This window comes from Mus caroli, chromosome 1, assembly GCF_900094665.2.
Source record: "Mus caroli chromosome 1, CAROLI_EIJ_v1.1, whole genome shotgun sequence".
NCBI lineage: Eukaryota > Metazoa > Chordata > Mammalia > Rodentia > Muridae > Mus > Mus caroli.
This window is the reverse complement of record NC_034570.1, coordinates 5,715,213-5,739,127: the sequence shown is the minus strand read 5'-3', so window position 1 is coordinate 5,739,127 and position 23,915 is coordinate 5,715,213. Positions and strand designations below refer to the sequence as shown.

General features: G+C 42.3%; 1 protein-coding gene across 3 annotated transcripts in view; it reads right to left on the bottom strand.

Moving 5' to 3' along the window:
* Nucleotides 1–1,882: 1,882 nt before the first annotated feature.
* The window catches only part of Adhfe1 (alcohol dehydrogenase iron containing 1), a 29,361-nt gene continuing 7,328 nt past the window's right edge, over nt 1,883–23,915 (bottom strand). For 2 of the 3 annotated variants that reach the window (XM_021155313.2, XM_029476338.1), the window contains 8 exons: nt 23,351–23,428; nt 21,853–21,958; nt 20,674–20,826; nt 18,784–18,882; nt 15,100–15,178; nt 14,791–14,887; nt 11,684–11,841; nt 2,983–3,659 (listed from right to left, as the gene is read on the bottom strand). In XM_021155313.2, the coding sequence (XP_021010972.1) occupies nt 3,576–3,659; nt 11,684–11,841; nt 14,791–14,887; nt 15,100–15,178; nt 18,784–18,882; nt 20,674–20,826; nt 21,853–21,958; nt 23,351–23,428 (854 nt within the window). In that variant the 3' untranslated portion in view covers nt 2,983–3,575. Of the gene's footprint in view, nt 3,660–11,683; nt 11,842–14,790; nt 14,888–15,099; nt 15,179–18,783; nt 18,883–20,673; nt 20,827–21,852; nt 21,959–23,350; nt 23,429–23,915 lie in introns of all 3 variants that reach the window. The other variant, XM_021155268.2, reaches the window with a different exon arrangement.

Sequence of the window (23,915 nt, the reverse complement as noted above, 5' to 3'; positions counted from 1 at the left end):
TTTTTTACAAAGGACTTGGACATCTTAAGATGTTTGGTATCCAAGGAGTGTCCTGGAAACTCCACGGATTCCAAGGGCAGACTGCTCTGACAAAAAAAAAAAAAAATCCCAGTTTTTTTTTTTTTTTGGGGGGGGGGGGTCCATCTGTGTGAATGAACCCGACTGCATTTATTACAGTGCTAGGGTTTGTTCTGAAGAGAGACAAGGGAAGAGGTGAGGAAGCAGTGCTAAGGTGAGGTCCTGTGTACATTTCAAAGGCACACACACACACACACACACACACACACACACATCCATTGTCTGCACCCTGCTGTGGCTCTGGCAACAGTGAAAACTTGGAGTCATCCCAATTGCCCGTCTTCTGGATAAATTACTAAAATTCCACTCTGTGAACTATTGTGTGTCACTTAAGTGATCATGGAGATTATGTGGAAACATGGAAAAGCTTAAGGCGTCTTCTGAGAAAAGAGATGAGGAGTGTGCTTTCTATATGGGAAAAGCCATAGAAGGAGATCACATGACTACAGCTGTGTTTGGGTAGTGGGATTCTAGGCTGTTTTTCTTTTCTCTTGAGTATTTTCATTTCCAAGGTATAAAAAAAAAATCTACGGATTGGAAAGTAATTAAAATCCAATATTTAAAGCCATAAAGAATGGAGGATTGAAGTTAGCTGTCCTGGGTGTAGCCTCCTGAGGGACGCCACATGGGACATCTCAAGCACTCATTGCTATTTGAAGGGACACTGCATTTAATCTGAGAGTGAGTGGTGTTGAAAAGCAGAGGAATAATAGCAGAAGAAACCAGGCCCTCCCAAAGCAGCTGCCATCAATTCAGCTGGGGCCTCAAGACCTAATTCCCGTCCATTCACTGTGGCTGTGCTTAGGAGACCTTCTTCCCCAGGCCGTTTTGATGGGAATGGCCTTGTGTGCCAATGGCTCCCAGAGGACCAGGCACTTAATGGCAGCTGTCTGGGTTGGGGTTGCAGGCATCAGGAATCATAGCCTGTGCAGTGTTGACCTGGAGGTGAACAGTTATCCTACTCAGACCCCTTTCCCCAGGGGTAACATGCCTCATTAGGGTACAGCTTCCAGTCCAAACAACCATTAATCTTCCTTCAGGGTTGCAGGGCCAGGAAAGCAGTGTTTGAGCACACGCTTTCTGTTTTGATACTGTACTTGTCTGAGCTTTATGAGAGCAGAATTACTTCATTGAACACGTAAAAACACCCTGCAGCTGTGTCCAGCACTATACAAACAATGCCCAACTCAACACAGCCCTTCCTGCAGAAGGGACAAGAGAGCAAAACATGCTTATTGTGGCATGTGACAATAAATCACAGTGACATGGCTCAACTCAGAATGAATTAGTGTTTAGCTCATAAGTAAATTAGAGATGTGTGACGTAAGTGAAAGCGTTGTCGTCTGTGATAACTCCATGAGTGGAGCATGAGAAGAGCATATAGACTCTTCAATGTCATTCTTTTCATTCTCCCTCCCTTGTCAAGAAAACCAAGTAAACAAATCTGTAATTCTAGAAATGGTTTTTAAAAGAAAATCAATAGAAAAAAAAAGGATTTGAAATGAGAAAAATGCACTTGTTATTTCTAACATGAAAGTGTTTGATTTACAGCCACTGGCCTTGTTTCCGCTCTCATACTTAAAATAGTGGGCAATTTACAAAACACTTCTTTTTCCATGCTGTCAGATTGTAAAGATCAAAATGGTGAGTTTCAAGATGAAAAAAACGGCTTCCAAAATCTGTTTCTTAATGCATGGCCTTTACATTTTCCTTTGCAGAGTCATTGTCAAGATGAATGCCAGACATTTCTGGTGAGTCACATCTAGACATCTGGCTACTGTTAGGAAAAGCATCAAATACTTGGAGGATAAAGAATTCATTTTTATATCTCAAATTGTTTTTCATTAAATTTCTTGAATTAAAAAGAATCTCACATTCAAGAGTAGATAATATATAAAATATACTTATAACATTTTCAAGCTAAAGAGGCCTTGGTTAAATAAAGATTCAGGTGACAGGAACAAAAATCCAGTACCCCAGGGCCTCTAAATAACACCATGGAGCAGTACAGGAAAGACATTACTCACAGGCTCTAGATCTGAAAGTCAACCAATTCCGAATTGAAAAAGTTTTCACAAATTTCCACCGAGCAAGGTGGAGTGTGCTGTGCAGGGAGTAGGTGTGTAGCCACATCCTGCTGGAGCCTCCTGCCCTGCACAGCAATCCTGCACTAGCTGCCATTGCTTGCCTTGAGTCTTGTGAAGTGCTGTTCATACGGTACATGGTGATATGGCTCACAGGTGAATGTGTGTGTGTTGTATGATGTGTTCATGTGTGTTTGTGTGCGCATGTAGAGATCAGAGGTAGACATTAGATGTCTTCCTGTTACTTTCTACCTTATATGCTGAGACAGAGTCTCTCGATGAATCTCAACTGGCTGACCAGTGAGCCCTGGGATTCTGCTTGTCTCTACCTACCACCACAGTGCCAAGTTTACAGATGTATAAAGCTGTGGCTGGCAATTACATGGATGTGAGGAGAGGATCTGAACTCAAATCTTCACATATGGATGGCAAGCACTTTACCTACTAAGTCATTATCCCAACACTGCCTTTCCCATTAAGATTAGAAAATTGTTTTCTTTAACAAACCCAGACAATAAGTATGTATAAAATACAAAATGAGAGAACAGGTCAGGTATGGTGCACATTCATAATTTCAGTGCTGGGAAGACAGAGGCAGAAGAACCCCAAATTCAAAACCAGCCTTAAACCAAAGATGTACAGAGTGACTCTACCTTAAAACCTAAGAGCTGAGAATGTGGCTCAGTGGTAGATCACTTGCCTAATGTGTGCAAGATCCTGGCTTCTAATTTCAGCACCTGAAAAAACCTGAAAGCATAAAATACTCAGTACACATTTTTTCTTTAATCTATTATACTCCTGAATTCTCTTCTCTGATATCTTTTAATATTCTAATGTGCACTCTTTTCTCTATATAGACACACTCATATGCAGTTGAAAAGTTAAGTCAGACTCTTCTTTATCGCTTTTCTGCCACTTGTTTCCTGACACTATCTTTTATGAAACAGACATATTTTCAAGAGTTTTACTTTATTTTTATTAATAATACCACAGTATTCTCTCATTTACTATATTAGGATTCATTTAGTAATGAATATTTAGATTGTTTTAATTTTTACTATCCAAAAGTATGTCAGAATCATCCTTGTGTGCATCCTAGTATGCATTATTTTTTTGCACACTAAAGCTAGTATTTCTTCAGGGTAAATTTCTAGACATGCAGTGTTTGGAGATTGGCATATTATGTATTTGATGGGGTTTGGTACAGGAATACTGACCCCTGGGGTATGGCCCATGGGTTCTATGTAATGAGCACCAAGGAATCTTCCAAAGGATAAAATCACATCACATTCAAACCAGCAATAGGTGAATTAAGTGTGGAGATAAGATGACAAAGGTCAGCTCTGACCAACTTCTGCTATTTGTAACTTCTGTCACAAAGGCCAATGGGGATTCTTTTCACCAATATGTTAATTAGTACAGTTTCATGGATGCTTCAAACAAAGCGGACAAATCCTCTTCTGACTGGGCACGAGGTGCGAGTTTCGTGACCCTTTCCTGGAACAATAAATAAAAGGAGTTATACAGGGCTTGGCAATGAGTTTGTCAATGGTACATGGTCATGTGAATTAGCAATAACTAGATATTTTAAATATCCTATAGAAATAGCTCCGTGTATTGGAACGTTTCTATAACCCAGCACTTGAGAGGCAAGGCCAGGGGAATCATGAACTGAAGGCCAGCCTGGGATGTATAGAAAGATTCTGGCTCAAAAAACAGATGAGCAAAGAAACTCTCCTCCTCCAGGTCCCAAGCCATATTCCTTCGTGGTTTGGCCTAACTCCCAACTCAGGTTTATCAAGAACAACTTTCTCATGAGGCTTTGGAAAGCCATCAGCTCTGGCCTTCTGCTCAAATGTACAGAAACAAACCAACCCATATACTTATCAAACTGGACCAGTCAACAGCTGCCCTGTATAGAGTCTTGTCCCTGGTAAGGACAGTACAGTGCTGCTAGGAAAATAACTCAAGCCCATGTTCTTCACAGCTTGGTCTTCAGATGCGTCCACAAGGACTTTCTGTAGGACATAACTGTTTAGGCATGCACAACATGGAATCCTTTCCCTCCCACCCCTGTTTATATTTACTTTTCCAAACTAGTTTAGTGGTTTGCTTAATTTCTTCAGTGATCTTTATGGGTGGAGTTGGTGATGTCAATATCCTGTGGCTATCTGTTCTCTCATCGGCTCTATGATCCTTCCGGGACAAGGGACTAAAAGATGATGGCTATCTGCCACCCAGATGAAAGGAAGAAACATGACATCTTGTGGGTTCCATTTTCATGGGTCATCTGGTCTAGTTTCTTGTGATAAGCAGGTGCTGGTGTCTACCCCTCTGCAGGCGAGCACAGGTGGAGAGAGGCCTTGCTGTGTCTCCTGCTCTGGTCGGCCTCATCATAGTGTTTAACATACAGTAAATGTATTGGGCACAGTTGGCTGCTGAGTTGATGAAAGTGGTTGGGAGAGTGGATAATGGCGTCTGAGAGGTCACATATACAGGATGGACTGACTGCTGACTGCCCAGCCCTCCCATTTTCCTCATTTCAGAAATGACTCCCAGTAGTTCAGACAAAAAGTATCTCAAGGGTATCTTTGCATACAGGTTCCCTTGATCTGCCAGTTTAGCCTATCAGCCAGTCCTGCAGACCCACCTTCAAGATGAATTATAACCCTCTGCACCACAATCTCTGAGGTGCCAGAGACCTGCAATGAGCTGTTTCCATTTTTGCTCCACTATTGCCTCCTAGTGGTTATTCTCTAAACAGCCAGATCTCCTTTCCCCACAGCAGTGACCTGGGTTTCTAAGCTCTGGATAACTTCCTTTTGTGATAAGAACAAAATCATGGAGCTGCCATGTAACTCAGTTGGTAAAGTACTTGCCTGGCAAGCAAGAAGCCCCAGCTTCTATCTCCATTACAATAGAAACTAGGTATGGTGGCTCCCATAGCACAGGAGAGACAGGTGGGTCAGCAATTCAAGGCCGTCCTCAGTTACATATCACATTTGAGGCCATCTTGGGATATATGAGATTCAATTCTCTACCCCAAACCCCACTCCCCTGCAAATATCATGATGTCTGATGTCTCCCTAATCTGTCTCTGTTTCTCAGCACTCCATCTCCCACTGTCTCACTTTTCCTATTAGTTCGATTGAGACAGAGTTCGATTGAGACAGATAGAGATTGCAGCCCTGACTGGCTTCAAACTCACTGTTTAGCAAGGCTTGTACTGCTGATGCCTCTGCCCTACTTCCTGAGTGCTGGGGTTACAGGTCACACCACCATACCCAGATCCACTATCCCTTTTAGATTTTAGCCCATCTCTTCATCCTTGTCTAGTTGCCATGTCTGGGTTGGGAATGTTGCACAAGCCACCTGACTACCCTCACTGGAGTTCCCTCCACATTGTCCCCACAGGATTTCTCTCCATCTTCTCAGGCTTCCCATCCCGTCAGTGATCACATCGAAACTTCTTATGGCTCACTTGCAGATGCCTGTTGCCTGTCTCTCCTCAGAAGGTAGGTAAGCTCCAGGTATAAGCCCTAAAACACTTGAAGGAACAGTATATGTGCTCATGTCCAAAATATAAAAATTATTCTTAGAGCAGAACAGCAAAATACCAAATGAATCAACCCCAAAATCAGCAAAAGACTTGAAAACAAAACAAAACAAAACAAAAAAACCAAAAACATTTCTCTAAAGAAAAATACATGAATGGCCAATCCGCACAGGACTGGTCGGTATTCTTAGCCTTTGGAGTGTGTGTATGTGTGTGTGTGCAAATCTAACCCACTCCACCCCACTGAAAGGGCCATTATAAAAACAATGGAAACTAACAAGTGCTGGGGAAGATGAAGAGAATTGGAACCCTTTGTGTTGTTAATAGACTGTAACCGGTGCAGGCACTGTGGAAAAGTTTACCAGAGCATTAGGAAGTTAAAAACTGGGCTGAGATTGGTGGCTGAGATTGCTGGAAATCCCAGCACCTGAGAAGTCAACGTGGGGATCACCAAGGCAAGCTTGGGCTACATAGTGAGATCCAGTCTCAAACACATCCAAATAAATAATAGGATTACCATACGAATTAACTGTTCCACTCATACTTCCTCCAAAAAACTGAAAGAAGGGGTGCAAGCATGCACTTGTACACCAGCAGTCAGAACAGCCAGAGCTGGAAACAACATGAGTATCTTCTAACACATGCATGAAATAGGTAAACAAACTGTGGTCTATCTGCACAAAGAAATATTATTTATCCTTAAACAGGAACAGAATTCTGATCATGAACTGGTCACCACATTAAGATGAAATAAGCCAGCCACTGAAGCACTGATGGTACATGACTCCATGTGCATGAGGTACCCAGCCTAGGCTCTTTCAGAGATGGGAAATAGATCTTAAGTTACGATGGGCTGCAAGAAAGGCAACAGGGCAGTTGTTGTTTGGTGGATGCAGAGCTATTTGGGATGCTAAAAAAGATCTACGGTGGGTAATGACTACTGTATCATGCTGTGGATATATCAAATAGCATTTCATTATATACATAAAAGTTATTAAAATGACAAATTAATGTTATTTTACTACAATTAAAGAATAAAAATGAGAAGGATGTATAACATCTTGGAGAAAGTAGAAGGAAATGTGGATGAATGTCACAGATGAGACAAGAGCAAAAAATTATATTCTATCAGTCTTGTTAATAGTCATTCATCAATCGATCTATCATCTATCTATGTATCTATTGTCTATCCTATCTATTTACATACCTTATCTGATTATATATCATATGTCTACTTATTTATAATCAATCAATCTATCTATCTCTATTTGTCTATGTATCCATCTATCTATATATCTATGTCTGAATGTATGTATGTATGTATGTATGTATCTATCTATCAATCTAATCTAATCTAATCTAATCTAATCTAATCTTCTAGTTTGTGTTGGAAAGAAAAGCTGAATTTCAATGTGTGCTATGATCAGAGATGAAGGTGATGGTTCCCACCACATTTTATTATAACAGTAGGAGTCTTCTGATGAGCTCAGAGTCTTCGCCCATGATCTGTTCATCTTTGGAGAGGCAGTTCTAGACTTCCTGAAACAGCTAAGCCCAAGCCTTTCCTTTCTTTTCTTTTCTTTTCTTTTCTTTTCTTTCTTTCTTTCTTTCTTTCTTTCTTTCTTTCTTTCTTTCTTTCTTTCTTTCTTTCTTTCTTTCTTTCTTTCTTTTTTTTTGGTTTTTCGAGACAGGGTTTCTCTGGATAGCTCTGGCTGCCCTGGAACTCACTTTGTAGACCAGCCAGAGCTATCCAGAGAAACCCTGTCTCGAAAAACAAAAACAAACAAACAAACAGGCTGGCCTCAAACTCAGAAATCTGCCTGCCTCTGCCTCGAGAGTGCTGGGATTAAAGGCTTGTGTGGCCTTTCCTACCTTTCTTTTTGACATTTCCAACCCCAAAGTTTGGGCAAACACAGATGGAAACAAAGTATCTGATCCTATGCTACATAAAAGCCAACTGATTTCAAAATGAAGATGTGTTGAGCAATGTGCTATTATTTATAGGCAAGAAGACCAAAGAACCAGACTTACATCACATTCTTCTTTCCCTTTTGTACCCCAACTCCACCCGGAGAGCCCCCCCCAACCAGCAATACTTTTCATTTTTAATCATATTCTTTTAAATTTATAAAATATTGTAACAATAAAAATGAGCATGATAAAAGTTGTTTGATACAAAACAACAATCAATTGAAAAAAAAAAAAAAGACCAAAGAACAACTGATTAATATGGGCACTGAAATAAATTCTTCTTTTAGCACATACGTAAAAGAACACCATTTCAGCTGGTTCGTCTACCAAGCGTGGGAGTTGCTCACTTGGGCAGACAGCTCTCTCCAGTGATGATTTTGTTTTGAAATGTAAAATGGCTCTTTCCAGAGGTTTCTGAAATCTAGCTCTGAAGATGAGTTGTTCTTGCCCACTCCCTCTGCAGTTGGGCCATGCATTTGGAAGCCTCTGTGTGCAGGGCTGCCATTATCTGCCACTAGCATAAGCTGTGGTGTTTGGTTAAGAACACTGGCCTGCTGGTTCCTTCTAGAGAAAACCCCTGACTGCTGAGTATATAAGAGCCTTTATCAGAGAAGAACTTTCTGGCAAAGCTCTTTGCAGGGACCAGTATATCCCAATTCTACGACATTAATAGTGAAGATTGGCTTATAGGATGTGTAAAATTCTGAGGTTGCCATGGCATTCCTGTAAAACGTTCGCTGCTGCCAAAAACCAAATCAAACCAAACCAAAAATCCCCATACTAGTTCTTCATCTGCAGGCTATTTCTATTCTAGTGAGGGTTCTCTGTTGTCGTGTTGTGTGGGGAGGAAAAAGCTAATTTCATCATAACAGTTCTCCAGGTCTAACACTGAGAGAAATCAGGGCAGGAACTCAAGGCAGGAAAGGAACCTGGAGGCAGGATCTGAAGCAGGGGCCATGGAGGAGTACTGTTTACTGGGTTCCTATCATGCTGCCAAAACCAGTACCTTGGGGGAGACTTTACCATAACCAAGCTTGGCTACCAGCTTGAGATACAGCTTTGGCCCCCTCTGGACCACAGCTCCTGTGTGCTAGCCCTCAGGAAATACTCCCCAGAAACTCTTTTGGTGGTGTTGGACTCTGTTTGCTCATAGTTGATTTTTCAGCCTCAGCTAACCAGAATCCATTATTTCAGTAAAGCCAAGGTTCATGTCAATGTTTCTGGTCTATTGTTATCACAGCTGATCATTCAGTCCCAGCTGACCAGAAACCACAGAGTCTTAATTCAAAATATCAACCAGGGGCTGGAAAGATGGCTAAGTGGTTAAGAGAACTGACTGCTCATCCAGAGGCCTTGAGTTTAATTTCCAGCAACCACATTGTGGCATCTGTAATGGAATCTGATGCCCTCTTCTGGTGTGTCTGACGATAGCGACAGTGGACTTAACACAAAACACATAAATATATCATCTTTGAGGGACTCCAGTCTTCCCTGTGGCACTCCATAAGCTGGGCCTCTGCCATCTGCTTCCTTCTAACATTGCTTTCTTCCAAGCTCCCATAACAGTATAGTAGACTTTAAGGACTTCAAGTCCATAACTCTCAAACAAATATGGTCATGTCCATCACCACAATATCACACTCTCTGGTACCAATTTCTGACCTATTTTGGTTTCTGTTGCTGTGCAGAGATCTGCCTGCCTGTGTCTCCTGAGTGCTGGGGTTAAAGGCCTGCATATGGCCACCACCACCACTGGGCTTTTTTTTTTTTAAACTGTTTTACAAACTGTGGCTATATGATAGTTTATCATCAAGAGAAGCTAATGCAGGAAACGGAACACAGACTAGTGAAGTGTTGTTTTCTGGGTTGTCCTCCACGGTTTCCTTAATTTACTTCCTTATGCAACGAGGACCACCTGCCCAGGGTAGTGCCACTCATAGTGGAATGAACCCTCCCACATCATTAATCCCCAAAGGCCTTAAGAACCCAAGTACAGGCTGCTCTGACGGAGGTCACTCCCCAGCTGGTGATTCCAGTTTGTGTCTAGTTACAAAAACTAACTAGCACAATTCTTGGAAGTAAATTCATATTCTTTAATTTTAAGAAATTGCAATATTATTTATTGTCTGTATATTGTCTACTATACTGTTATACTGTTATTATTTATTGTCTGTATTTATTGTGCACCATGGTCCAAGGGGTGTGGTCAGAGGACAACTGGTGAGAGTTGGTTTTCTCTACCATGTGGGTTCCAGGACTTGGACTGGTTTAGCAGCAAGCGCGTTTACATGTTGAATCACCTTATTGACCTAAAAAATTCATATTCTTAAACAGAGTCCTGGGATAAACTTCAGAAAAGACAGTATCCCTGAGAAAATGTTATGAGACCAGAAGCCACATTAAGATCATGGTGGCTACTAGGTCTGTGGAGTTTGTAGTCAGGCTTTCATGGCTGTCGGTTATTTACTCAGTCTTAGGAAACACCTACAGTTACTGCCACCAAGTCACTTGCTCACTTGGACAGAAGTTTCAGGAGAAGCTGTAGGCATGAGCTCACTCAACATGTCTACTAGCCTGTGCTGGGCGGGGCAGAGGACAGAGGGGCAAAGCAGGTTCCCACTTTCCTCAGGAGGCTTGAATGAAGTCACTACAATGGCTTTTGTGGCCTTCCATTTTGGCTCAACATGTTAGAACTATGGATTTGTGGGTTGGCTCAGCTCCTATGCTACATCTCAAAATACTTGTGTTTCTCATTTACACTGCTAGATAAAACTGGATCTACTGGGTTTGAATCTAAGTTAGGGAAACTAGTGGCCCATAGGCCATATTTCACCAGTATACTGAGAAGCCATGGAACTAGGTTCAAGGAGCACCCAGCTGATGATTTTCTTAGAAGTTGGAAAGTGTAATCACACAGGAACCTAAGTTTATAGTTAATGATAACATGAAGGCTGCTCGCCCATCCCATGGGTCATTGCTTTCCACTTTACCCCCTGTTACCTCAGAGTACTTGGTTCATTGCTATTCCCACATGCTTCTGTGGATATATGAAGCTGTGAGCTCAGTCTGTACAAACGTCTTCTGTGAATGGTGAGGTTATCAACAGTCTGTACAGTGATGGTGTGGGGAAGGCGGGGGGCTATCTGATCCCTTGCTTTCCTGGAGTTGGGTATGGAAAGGGTCCCACTGTTTGTGGTAAGCAAGGTCCTGATTGAGTGGATATTCTAGCTGTCTGCTGTCTCAGTGCCGTGTGTGTGTGTGTGTGTGTGTGTGCGCGTGTGCATGTGTGTGTATGTGTGTATATACTGTGAATGTGAATGCTTAACACTGGACAAAAGAGCCCCATGGTGATCCCTGTTTTCCTGCATCTTCCATATTGACTAGGAGGAATAGGGAGAGCACTGGGTATGATAGTCATGGTGTGGTCCACTAACTGGCTGCTCAAGGATCTGAGTTCCCTACTTTATAGTAAATAGCAGTATCAGGGTCTTGGTCATTATGATCTGGGGGTAAATTAGTTCACATTCTTTAGCAAAATTTAAATATATGAAATAAGGCACAGAAGGACACAGATGTGTATGAAATACACAGTGTCATTCCAAATGATTCAAATGCAAACTTGCAATAGTTTCAATCTTAAAACTATGCTGCATTCTGTAGAACAGCAGGAATTTTTGATATTTTATAGTGGAAAATAACATCCATGGTCCTTTTGAAATGGCTTAGCTCTGTCTTACAGGGGAAGTCCTTAAACAGCAGAAGTGTGGGAAAGGGTGAGGTTTCCATAACCCAAGTCACTTTGGCAGTTTGTATCTCATTGTTTTCAGTTTGCCACAGTTTTATGGATGAACATAAAGGCCCAGGGGCTAGGCTGCTTTTGCCCTGTGGGTTCTCTAGCGGCTATGAGGGGTGCAACAGCACCACTAGCAGACTGGGTGTTGGTCCCCTCTGGCTCTGTGTTTAGCAGGCATTAAGGCCACACTGTGAATCTTACCTGGGGCAGTGTTCCTTTCACCAATGAAGGAATGTCATCCTTGGAATAACCAAGAGCAGCCAGACCGTCATCAACATTTAGGTCAAATAGGAATTTTCGGAGGGCATCTGCCAACACAGGCCCGGCATCTTGGATCCTGGCAGTGCGGATGTTGGCTCCTAGAAGAAAAGTTCAGACTATAGGAACAGAGGGAAGTAGCTTCCAGATATAGCTCAGTCACAATATCAGTTGAACATGTAATTTGTACCCAATGCCACCTCCAAACACTGAGGTTCAGGGCACTACTAGGGTTTCCTGAGATGTCTCTAGTCAGTGGCCCATGGATGACAGGCTCAGTAGCCATCCGTTCTTTAGGACAAGCTGCTTGGGGACTTCTGATTCTTCCCTGTTTACCCTTTGTGTGGTGGGGGAGCAGAATGTCAGAGCCAAGAAAGGAGGTGCTGAATAGAGACCAGAAAAGACACTGGCACTAGGATGCAGGGATAGTACATTTGTAGGGGGCATAGCTTCTATGGTTTTCAAGGCTTGGCATTTACTGACCCCTGGAGGTGTGCACATTCAATTTCTTTTCTAACAGCAACAAAAGGCTTCTGCAAACAGCTTGAGGCAAGGATATAGAACTACAAATACTGCACATCGACCACCAAGGGGGGGGGGAGCAGGAAATAAGATCACAAAACTCTGTTGCATGTGACTAGGGAAAGAAAGGTTTCCTCTTTAAACCTTAAAAAAAAAAAAAACTGGACTATGTTGGCAAAGATAAGGGGATGTCCCTCTGAATAAATGTCTCAGTGGCAGCTGGGCACAACAAAGACAGCAAACCCAGGGAATGGTGCTTCCTGTGAGGATGACCATGTGAAGAAGGTTGCCAAGGTTTGGAGATTTGTAAGGACAGAAGTTTAATGATTCACAGCACAAACAATAATAGAGATGTCAGTCTGAAAGGGCCATGGAGTTCTGTTCTTAGGCAGGATAGTGTGCAAATGCCCAGGAGAAGGGACCAGCTTTCCCAGTCTGTACTTAGCACTCGGCCTCTCAATCATCTATCTAAGTGGCGCACCTGTGATGCCCACAAGGCTTGCATTCTGCAAATAAAGGTAGCGTTGGATGAGGTATAAACAAAAGGCCTATGAGGGAGAGGAGGCCTATCTTAGTCAGGGTTTCTATTCCTGCACAAACATCATGACCAAGAAGCAAGTCGGGAAGGAAAGGGTTTATTCGGCTTACAGTTCCATGTTGCTGTTCATCACCAAAGGATGTCAGGACTGGAACTCAAGCAGGTCAGGAAGCAGGAGCTGATGCAGAGGCCATGAAGGGATGTTCTTTACTGGCTTGCCTCCCCTGGCTTGCTCAGCCTGCTCTCTTATAGAACCAGGACTACCAGCCCAGGGATGGCACTACCTGCAATGNTCAGCCTGCTCTCTTATAGAACCAGGACTACCAGCCCAGGGATGGCACTACCTGCAATGGGCCCTCCCCCCTTGATCACTAATTGAGAAAATGCCTTATAGCTGGATCTCATGGAGGCATTTCCCCAACTGAAGCTCCTTTCTCTGTGATAACTCCAGCCTGTGTCAAGTTGACACAAAACCATTCAGTACAAGGCCCCTCCTCGATACAGTCAGATTTATGCCTCTTCCTTCTGTGAAGGTCAGAACCACTTCAATTCCAGGAAAATGTAAACAGAACCAGATACAGGCCAGATGGAGAGCAACAGGATGAAAGGTACACCAGACCTGGCAGATCCATCTGCAATGCCCAACAGCAGCTAAGAGTGGATTAGGTGAGAGGCGTGACAGGATATGGGGTTACAGTTTTATGATCCTGGGATGGCTGCCACTGAACACAGATTTTCCTATGGAGCATTTCTTAGAAACAATAACAAAAAAGAAGTGACATGAAAGAAAATAAACTGGTATAGCTAAGAAAAAGCTGAGATTTCATAGAGAATTAACATATTTGACTGGCAATATGGGATACTATTGGAGTTTCTAAGCAGTAGGAAGAACTGCTGGGTTCTTCTACCAGTTTAACAGGGGATCTGCCTTCTTGTAATGTCTGTGCTGCCTGGAACATGGCCTGTAAATTCACTATGATTTTTCCCATTTACAGTAGATCTAGCCTACTATTTAGGACCCCTTCCCCCAATTTTTACCATTCATATATCTACAGAGGCCAGAGCTATGTCTCAGCATGGCTGAAATTCCCTTCCCTAAAGGGAGAAGGAATACAGGCCCCTGGTATCTCTGCCAATGTGTGCACACAGTACATACTGTGAACTGAAGCCTGGGCTTGGGTCCAAGTCCTGGGCTTCTGACATTAACATTCCCCACACAGCACCTGGAGCCCTGGGGCACACAAAGGGCTGGTGTGTGAGTGAAGGCCAGGGCAGTAGCCCTGTGGGAGGATGTCTGCGGTCTTTCCTGCCTCCTTGGGAGTAATCTTTCTAACGGCTCAAGCTACAAGAGCATAATGAAGAGTTTTCGTTACCGCCTTTTTCTTCCCACCCTAAACCCAAGTAGGGGGATAAGATGTTCTACAAGTAAACTGCGTTCTCCAAGTCACCTAAAAAAATAAAAGACTTCTTGTTTCAGAAAAACACTAAGTTTTCTTTTAACCTCCTCCTATGACTATCCAGAATATAATTTTATTTCCATAAGAGTCAAATGGCACAGTGGGCACCTGATTAGATGACTTATTTGACACTATGTCAAGCCAGTTGCTCACTTGCAATTGCTTTAGTTTATTGTTTGGCTTCTCTGTGATTGAGAGGTCACTGTTGCTTTATTGATTTATTTTATCAGTGACTCTGCATAGCAGAAGTCAGAGAGGACATTAGTTATGCTCCAAGCAGTACTTTCTCAAGAGGTGACAGCAGAGCAGACAGCAATAGGACATACTTAATAGGGTCAATTTTAGGTTCTATTTCCTTACGGGTCCTTAGAAGGCTAAAATGATGGCATTTAAGTGCTGTCCAGGGCTTCAGGAAGTCACTGCCATTTTATTACTGAGCTACTTCAAAGTGAAAGCTTTTGTTCTTATCCCTGGGAAACACCCCCACATTGGAGGGTCACAGAGCCGTGGGTTCTGTGACCGTGGGTTCATACCTAATATTTCTGCCGTCTCCAGGTGCCGCTCTGGAAACATCTGGGCTGTGAAGGTGAACACTGCAGGAGAGGTGACCACCACAGAAAGACCATGGGGCTGGGGAGAGAGATGCACAGAACAGCTGCTCTTCCAACACTCTGACATGACTAGTACTATGAGCAGTCAAGGGCTCTTGGTGTGGGCTGGGGTACAGCCTGGTGGCAGAGTTCTTGCCAGGGTTCCATCCCCACACCCACTGACAAATATACTTACAGAAATTGGGATAATAATAAGAGCTAGTTGAGTAATTTATTGTTAAATATTTTTACCACAAGAGGGTGATCCACATTATATTCCTTGGCTTTATATGTCTTCACTAAACCTGAAATTGGGTAAGACATGCCATGGCTGGAAAAGAAAAAAAAATCTTTTGTTGACACACAGATGCTAGAATTCAGTAACACGGACATTGTTGCAGGACTGCTCCTCACATGTCTGGACTGTATTGCCACTCACAGGGCTCTACATGGTGTACTTCTTGTGACACACTCCAAATTTATTGGATTCACTAACAGAACCTCTGAAATGATCAGACTCCAGTGGTCAAAGAGTTTTATGCCTGGGATAATATGCAAACTGGACCTATTAGTGATCCATTCTGCTAATAATTGACAGATTGTTTCAAATGCTGTATATTAACGGTGCTGAATTATAAAGGACTAGTCTGCCCTAAGAAGCTAGGTCAATCAGTCCTATTTAATTGACTTTTATTTGCCTGCTTCTTTTTTTAATTCTTATTTTATTTTTATTCCTGAAAGTCCCTTATACCCTCTCCCCCGCCCTGCTCCCCTAACCACCCACTCCCACTTCTTGGCCCTGGCATTCCCCTGTACTGGGGCATATAAAGTTTGCAAGACCAAGGGGCCTCTTTTCCCAGTGATGGCCAACTAGGCCATCTTCTGATACATATGCAGCTAGAGACACAAGCTCTGGGGGATACTGGGTAGTTCATATTGTTGTTCCACCTATAGGGTTGCAGACCCATTTAGCTCCTTGGGTGCTTTCTCTAGCTCCTCCATTGGGGGCCCTGTGTTCCATCCTATAGNTGACTGTGAGCATCCACTTCTGTNTTTGCCAGGCACTGGCATAGCCTCACACGAGACAGCTATATCAGGGTCCTGTCAGCAAAATCTTGCTGGCATATGCAATAGTGTCTGGGTTTGGTGGCTGATTATGGGATGGATCCCCGGGTGGGGCAGTCTCTGGATGGTCCGTCCTTTCATCTTATATGTGCCTGCTTCTTACCTTTGCAAATCTGTGTGTAGGCACAGAGCAGGAGAGGATATGGAGGATATGTGTGTAGGCACAGAGCAGAAGAGGATATGGCTGTCCTGCTCTATCATTCTTTATTTGCTTTATTTGCCAAGACAGGGTTTTGAATCTAGAGCTAGGCTGGAAGCATCTCATAGTGCTGGGGCTATGGACAACTGCAGCCACCCATGCTCAGCTTCACACTGTTATGTGAGTGCTCGGATGCAAACTCAGACCCTCATGCTTACCCAGAAGCACTCTACCCATGGCACCATTCTCCAGCTCACAGTGGGTTTGCTTTTACAAGAAAATAGAAACTTTACAACTTCTTGAACTTTCAGTGAACAAGTAGAAAAACACTGTAGTTTAATAGATGGTTCAGAATATTGTAACAAGTTAATATATAATATTCACAATTAATATTATAAAAATTAAGTGCTTAATGTGAGCAAAATGGCCTCATTCTTATAATATAGACTATTGGAAGATTGCATGCTTATTCAGCAGAAGATCTCATGAAAGGAGGTATTTTGATGAATTTCATTAATATTTATCAAAAAGTGTTCAGCCATCTTGCATGAGATAAACTGGAAGCTCTTACTTCCCTGAGTTATTAAGTACTTTAGAATGTACTTTATCTCCCTTGGAATCAGCAAACTACTGACTAGTGTGCTTTCAAGCAGTGTTAGGATTCATGAGCGTTCAAAGGCAAGTCTATATACTTAAATTCCTAATTTTTCTAATTTTTAAAAATGTATTCATGTATGAGTAGTTTGTCTGTATACATGCATACAGATCCCATTATAGGTGGCTGTGAGCTACCACGTGGTTGCTGGGAATTGAACTCAGGACCTTTGGAAGAGCACTTTTCCAGGCCCCCAGATTTCGATTGTTTTTAATAGTTGTCTATGTTTTTTGTACAAAATAAAAACTTTCATAGTCTCTTTCTTTCTGAACATTTATGCATATATTTAACTTTGATCATATTGAACTTAGTTTCAAGATTTGTCTTCCTTTTTTATTTTATGTGTTTGTGTGTGTTTTGCCTGCTTGTATGTCTGTGTGCCCCATGCCTGAATGCCCAGGGAGGTCAGAAGATTGCAATTAATCACCTGGAACTTGAGTTACAGGAGCAGTAGACACCACATGGGTGCTGAGAATTGAACCTGGGTCATTTGGAAGAGCAGCTAATAATCTCCTAATTGCCAAGCCACCTTCCTGTCCCTGTACACTGCTTCTGTAGCCGAGTATTCTTTGTTTGTTTTAAGCCTGAGTCTCATGTGGCCTGAATGATCTCACCCTGACTGTGTAGCTGAGGATGACCTTAAACTCCTGGTCCTCCTGCCTCCACCTCAGAAGTCTGGGATTACAAGTGAGCTGCTGTGTCTGGTGTTGGAAACACTTTTCTATATTAATCTGCCTTAAACATGACTTTATTTTATTCTTTAAGTACTATAGTTGACTGTTAACTATTGGAAATGTGCATCCAACATTTTAAATTATATATTACACGTGAGTGAACATTTTTATAAGGAAACCCACTGGGCATACCATGAATATTACTTTGGCTAGATTCTTAAAAGTGAAACAGTGAGCCAAGGGGAGTGAACACTTTCAGGCTCTGGTACATTTTGCCTACTTGCTTTTGGTATAATAAATTCACCCTCCCAAGGCACAGAAGGTGAGGCTTGCCGCTGCCTTGCATCCTAACATAGCTCTACTCTTAACTCTCAACATTCTGTTTGCTTTCTTTTTTTAATTTTTTAAAATTTCAAGGTACTATACAAGAAAGTTTCAGTCAAAGATTAATTTGGGGATATAAACAAAGATTCTGATCGTTCCTTTCTCTGTTGTATATAAGAGACTAAGGAAAGATCCTGCACTTGAGATTTTACAAATCACAATATATAGCAAGGCACAGAGGAATGGGAGCCCCCATTCAGTGCATGAATGAAAAAGCTGGTGTAAAAACTAGAGTGGTAGTTTCTAAAAAGAAATTAATAATAATACAAAATTATCATAGATTCAGAAATTCCATTCATTTGTATCAAGTAAGAGAAATAAAAATGTGCACACCAATACTTGTACAGAACACTACTCATAGCCACACATGTCCACTAACTGATAATAGGTCAAGTCAAATGTGCTATCTCCATACAATAGAACACTTTTGGCAATAAAAAGATCTGAGGTACCCCTGCATGAGTGAATTGAAGGTTCTAACAGTATCTAAACAAAGCATGGTAGGCACAGAGGATCATGTGACTTCATGTCTATGTCATGTCTGTGACACACCTGAAACAGAGAATCCCAAAGAGATGGAAAGTTGTTCGGTGGTCTCTGCATATGTGTGCGCATTGGTGACCAGTGGTTGAGGATGTGGAATATTTTATTTTTCTTTTAAACCAAGGGTAATAAAATGTTCTAAAACTAATGGTAAGAGGGCTTTGTGCACAGAGTAAAAACCATTGCATTAAGTGTGTCTTAAATGAACAGACTGTATAGTGGATAAACTGCATTTTAAAAGCTATTATAAGAAATCTATGACCCAATAAACTAATTCAAATTAAGAAAATGTTTGAGGAATCTTAGATTTCTTTTTTGTATAGAATACTTAGAATTTTCCACTTGTCCTGAATTACATATATTAAAACGTAGAAGCAGTAGCTTGAGTTAAGAAAATGAATTGCATGCTCACTTACCACAGATGAACACCCGCATTTCCGAAGCCAATGCCAGCGAAAGCACTTGCCAAGTGCATTTTAGACCTTGCTTCCAGATCATCAGGGTTTCTGACAGCCCTGTGGGTTAGAGAAGTATGGAGCAACACACCAACACTGGTATTTCCTTCTGAATAAAGAGCTGCCTTAGGGAAAGGCGAGACAGTGGAACGTCCCTCAGTAGGAAGAAAAATTAGGCAGGTTCCTCAAACAACCCCTTGTCTTCTAAGTGGAAGGAAATGGAAGGCAAACAGATTTTTCTCATCAATGGTTTCACCGAGGGCATAGTAAATACTCTGTCAGGTGCTTAACTGATAGGAAGACACCACAAAGGCAAGGCCCTGACCTTGCACAGTGAGCACTGTGGGGAGGTGACCTGGGACTTGCTCGGTCTTCATTTGTCAGTGGCCCTGATGGTTGTGAACACATTCTCAGAGTGTACCCAGAGCCCTGTCACCTGAGGCCACCTCAGGTTAAGCCAGCCAGGTCACCTTCCTCTCTGTGATGCTGACCCGAACTGAACTGTATGTTTTTGCTGTTTCGGGAATCTGTTCCTATTTGGTCTCTCATAAATAATGGCCATAAATATGTATACTTATATATTTGTATTCTTTAAAAAATTTAAAGATTAGTCAACTTCCAAAATATTTAGCTAGAGAGATGGCTGAGTGGTTAAGAGCGCTGGCTGCTCTTCCAGAGGAACTGGGTTCAATTCCAAGCACCCCCACTGTAGTTTAATTCCCAGCAACCACATGGTGGCTCACAACTGTCTATAACCATACTTTCAGGGGCTCTGACACCCTCACACAGATATACATGGAGGCAAACCACCAATGTACATAAGATAAAAAGAAAGAAAGAATCAATTAAAAAAGAAAGGAAAAACAGAAATCCTATCTCAAACAAAACAAAAACAAAAAACAAAAAAATAAATAGAGATAGTCTATATAAAGGAACTTAGGCTGGGCAGTGTTGGCATACACCTTTAATCTCTGAACTTGGGAGGCAGAGGCAGGCTGATCTCTGTTAGTTTGAGGCCAGCCTGGTCTACAAGGTAAGTTCCAGGACAGCCAGGACTTACACAGAGAAACCTTGTCTCAAAATACCAAAAATAAATAAATAAAGATAAAATAGTTAATTAAAATTTTTGTTTTCAGATTTGAGGTCTTGTTACCCTGCCCAGGCTGGTCTCAAATTCCCATAGTGTGCCCAGCCTCCCCAGTAGTCATAATTCCTTGTGTGTTGCTACACCCAGTTTGTATCTGCGTTCTCGAATCTTTCAAAACCTCCCAGGAATCCTTTTACATTATCTGTCTCCTAAGTATCTACATCTTTTTTCCCTGACTTTAATTCATGTGAGTTTTTTCACTGGGTGGCTTCTGTGTGCTTTTAGGGTACAGATGACCCAGTCAGCATCTATGTGTTTCTCATTCCTGCCAAGTCTCACAGACATCTCCATCATGCCAGCTTCACTGTTGGGAGTTGTTGCTTTGGAAAGAGTCTTGCTTTGCCATCCTGGCTTATCTAGTACTAACTATGTAGCACAGACTGTCCCTCAAATGCATAGCAATCCTCCTGTAACAGACTCCCAAGTTCTGAAATTACAGGTGTTCACTGCCATGTCTGGCTAATTTGGGGGCTTTGGTGAGAAAACCTTTTTTAAATTTTACCTGTATCCTTTATGCATTAGGAGCTTCAGTTGGGTTCTGAAACTCTTGCCTTTTTGAATCAAGGGGTTCCAGTTCTCTCCTGCCTGTCCTCAGATCCCTTCAGAGGACACAGGCGACTGTGGTCAGCATCCCTTTCGGCATTAGGCAATGTCAGGTTTCACCTGAGATCATGTCCCATCTCTCTGTCCCCAGGTTGACATACCTCTTCAGATATTTGGCAACAATCTGCAGTGCATGGACTGCCCAGATGTCGCTGATTGGGTTGCTACCCTGGTATGCTGGTCGTTGGATGGGGTTGGAAGGGCAGGGGCTCCGCATGTTGTAGGGAATGGCGGTGTATGACTCCAGAGCATGGCTGAAGACAAATGTTTAAAGTACACAGAATGAGCTTTGCTTCCTCCATCCCTTGCAAAGCTCATTCTTAGAGCAATTTTTACAACTAAAACTTATCCTTATAAGGAAGGATTGAGGGACCTAAGGGACTCCATAGGAAGACCAACATAGTCAACTAACCCAAACCCTTCGGGGCTCCCAGAGACTGAACCACCAACCAAAGAGTGAGCATGGGTTGGACCTAGACTCCCAGCACATATGTAGGAGATGAGCAGCTTGGACTTCATGCGGATCCTCCAACAGCTGAAGCAGGGGCTGTCTCTGAGTCTGAAGCCTGCCTATGCTTCATGTTCTCCTAAATGGACCACCTTGTCTGGCCTCACAAAAATGTGACAAAATATGCTTGTACTAGTGGGTGAACTATGGTGGTTTGCTGAAAGTGAAAAGAACGTGTGTGGTCTTCAAAGGAGATTGGCACTAATGGCCTGGCTCAGGAACAGGTCTGCAGTAGATAAACACATGAAACCACATGAACCTATATGAGCCTGGTCAAGCTACTAAGCACTGAACACCCAATCTCTGAGAGTGTCACGCTGTACAGTGCTACAAAGAGGCAATGTGTGTGAAGTGCTAGGAATACACACGGTGGGCCTGCATCCTGGAGACACTAGCCCCTTGACTGATCTCTCCCGGGGTGCAGCCCTGAGGCTTCCCTAGTTTGTGTGGCTGTAGAGGCAGGTGGTATGGTCCAGAGATGCTTTGTGTCATTTTAAACTGATCCTTTCTCTGTGACTCCACCGACACAGATGATGTCTAGGGTGTTCTCTCCAGAGACAGGCTTGTGGGCTCTAACATGACTACATCCTATCAGCAACATTTCCCACCTTCACATTTTCGCCCAGCAAGCGGACAATGACAGCCAACAGGAACAGTGGTCCATAGTGTTAATCACTGAAGGCTTACCAGGACTGTATACAGGCAGTCCAGTGGTGAAATACTGTTCACAGACCAGTCTTGAAAAGTCCTTCCAGGAAGCACCAGTACTTACCAAAGGACATCGAAGCCACTGTTGGCAACCACCTGGCAAGGCATGTGGAGAGTGTGCAGGGGATCAACCAGTCCCAGGGTGGGTTTGATGGCTCGTGAAGCAATGCCTAAAACAGAAGAAATTCAATGTTAAAGGTTTGAGCACCATTAAAAATTTAATAACCTTAGGACAATAAATTTAAATTTTAATACATTTAAAAAGTATGAGAAAAGATTCCTTTTCATGTAGTGATGCAGGGAGCAGTGGAAGGCTACTTGGGACCAGAACCTGTGACTAGGTGGTGTGCTGGGCTGACTCCCCATCCCACAAGTCATCTCATGTAGCTCTTCTAGGGGCATGGAGGACTGACTGGCCCAGTGGGCAGTGGTGATCACACAGAAACTGATAAGAACTACAAACCACGGCTTATTTCCTATTCCATTCCAAAATATTATCTATTAGCAGACCACTGGCCATTGTTCTACACCTTGCTATGTTACATGTCACTTAACCACTGGAAGCTAGCTCAACCCCCTTCCACACACTCTCGCACACATGCATGTCCGCATGCACTTACATACACACTGTAACAGCATCTGCCTCAGGAGCTACAAGGATAAAATGAGATAATATGTCTATAGACCTTTTAAACACCATAAGGCTGACTTTAAGAGTTGCTTGTCATTGCTGTTAACCATGTGAAGGGATCACATCATTTAACAAAAATAAAGCAGCTCCTCTGAACGTGCAACTGAACGTCAACAAAGGCTGGAAGCAGTATGCTGACCACACTTATTTCTACCATAGTCAAGGAGAAGGTAGGCCTCAAATGCCTAGGAAGACAGAAAACAGAAGTGCTCTGGGGATGGGCCTGAGTGACTGGCTGGGATGGAATGTGAGGCAACTTTGTGGAGATCTGGAATGTCTAGGATCTTGATTTGTTGAGTGTATTTGTTAAAACCCACCAAACAGAGTCTTTGAAAACTATGCTTTTTGTTGTATACAAGCATCTTTTCATAAAATTGATATAAAATGTTAAAAAATGTCAGAGGGAACCACTGATATGGGCAGGGAAATTGCCTATTAAGTAAGATTTATGGCATTGGGGGTCTGGGAAGATGGCTCTGTGGCTAAGAGCATTGTTGTTTGTTCAAAGAACCCAAGTTTGATTTCCAGCACCCGAGTCAAGGGGCTCACTACTGCCTGTGACTCCAGCTCCAGGGGATCTGACAGCTTCTTCTGGCCTCCAAAAACATTCCCACAGCTATGGAATATATTTATACATGCTCACAAATAAAAATGTATATGAAAAGAGATTCATGGCATTTTGATCGGCTTTTCAGGTAGTTGTCAACAAGAAACTTACTAGTCCATTTTCATATATTCTCTTCTTGGGAAGAGAAATGTGTGCTTGAGTTCATTTAATTCTCTGATTTCTAAATAATAGCACCAAGGTCAAAGGGGTGAGGTAGAATGGTGTGAGAGAGAATTTCAAAAGAGTTAGGAATAAAATTCTTACCAGTTTTTACTTTCAAATGCTCATAGTCAAAAATGGCAACCCCGGTAGTCTCACTGCCAGTCCCTGAGGTAGTTGGAACTTGAACAAAATAACATTGATATTAGAAGGAATCTGAACAGATGTCAGTGGAGATACTTAATTCCATCTCAGAACAAGGCACAAAGTCTGACAACCGTATCTGTGTAACATTTGTTAAGGATTCATGCGATGTCCATGCTTGAGTTAACACACTTGTGAGTGTTCCCATCATCATGATATATCTGTACCTACATTAGAACACATGTATGCATCTATACCTGTGTGTGTGTGTACACGCACACACACACACACACACACACACACATTATGTTTGAATGCGTATGCATGCTTAAAATATATCATATCTGTCTATATTAACATGAGTTCTATTGGTCTATTCAACATTTACCTGGCTTCTATATCTGTATTAACATAATATACATGCTGCATTAACATGACTGCATACTATACATGGCTGCATTAATATGTATGTATGTATGGTTAACATGCATGAGTATTTAATATGCCTGCTACCTGTATATGTAAA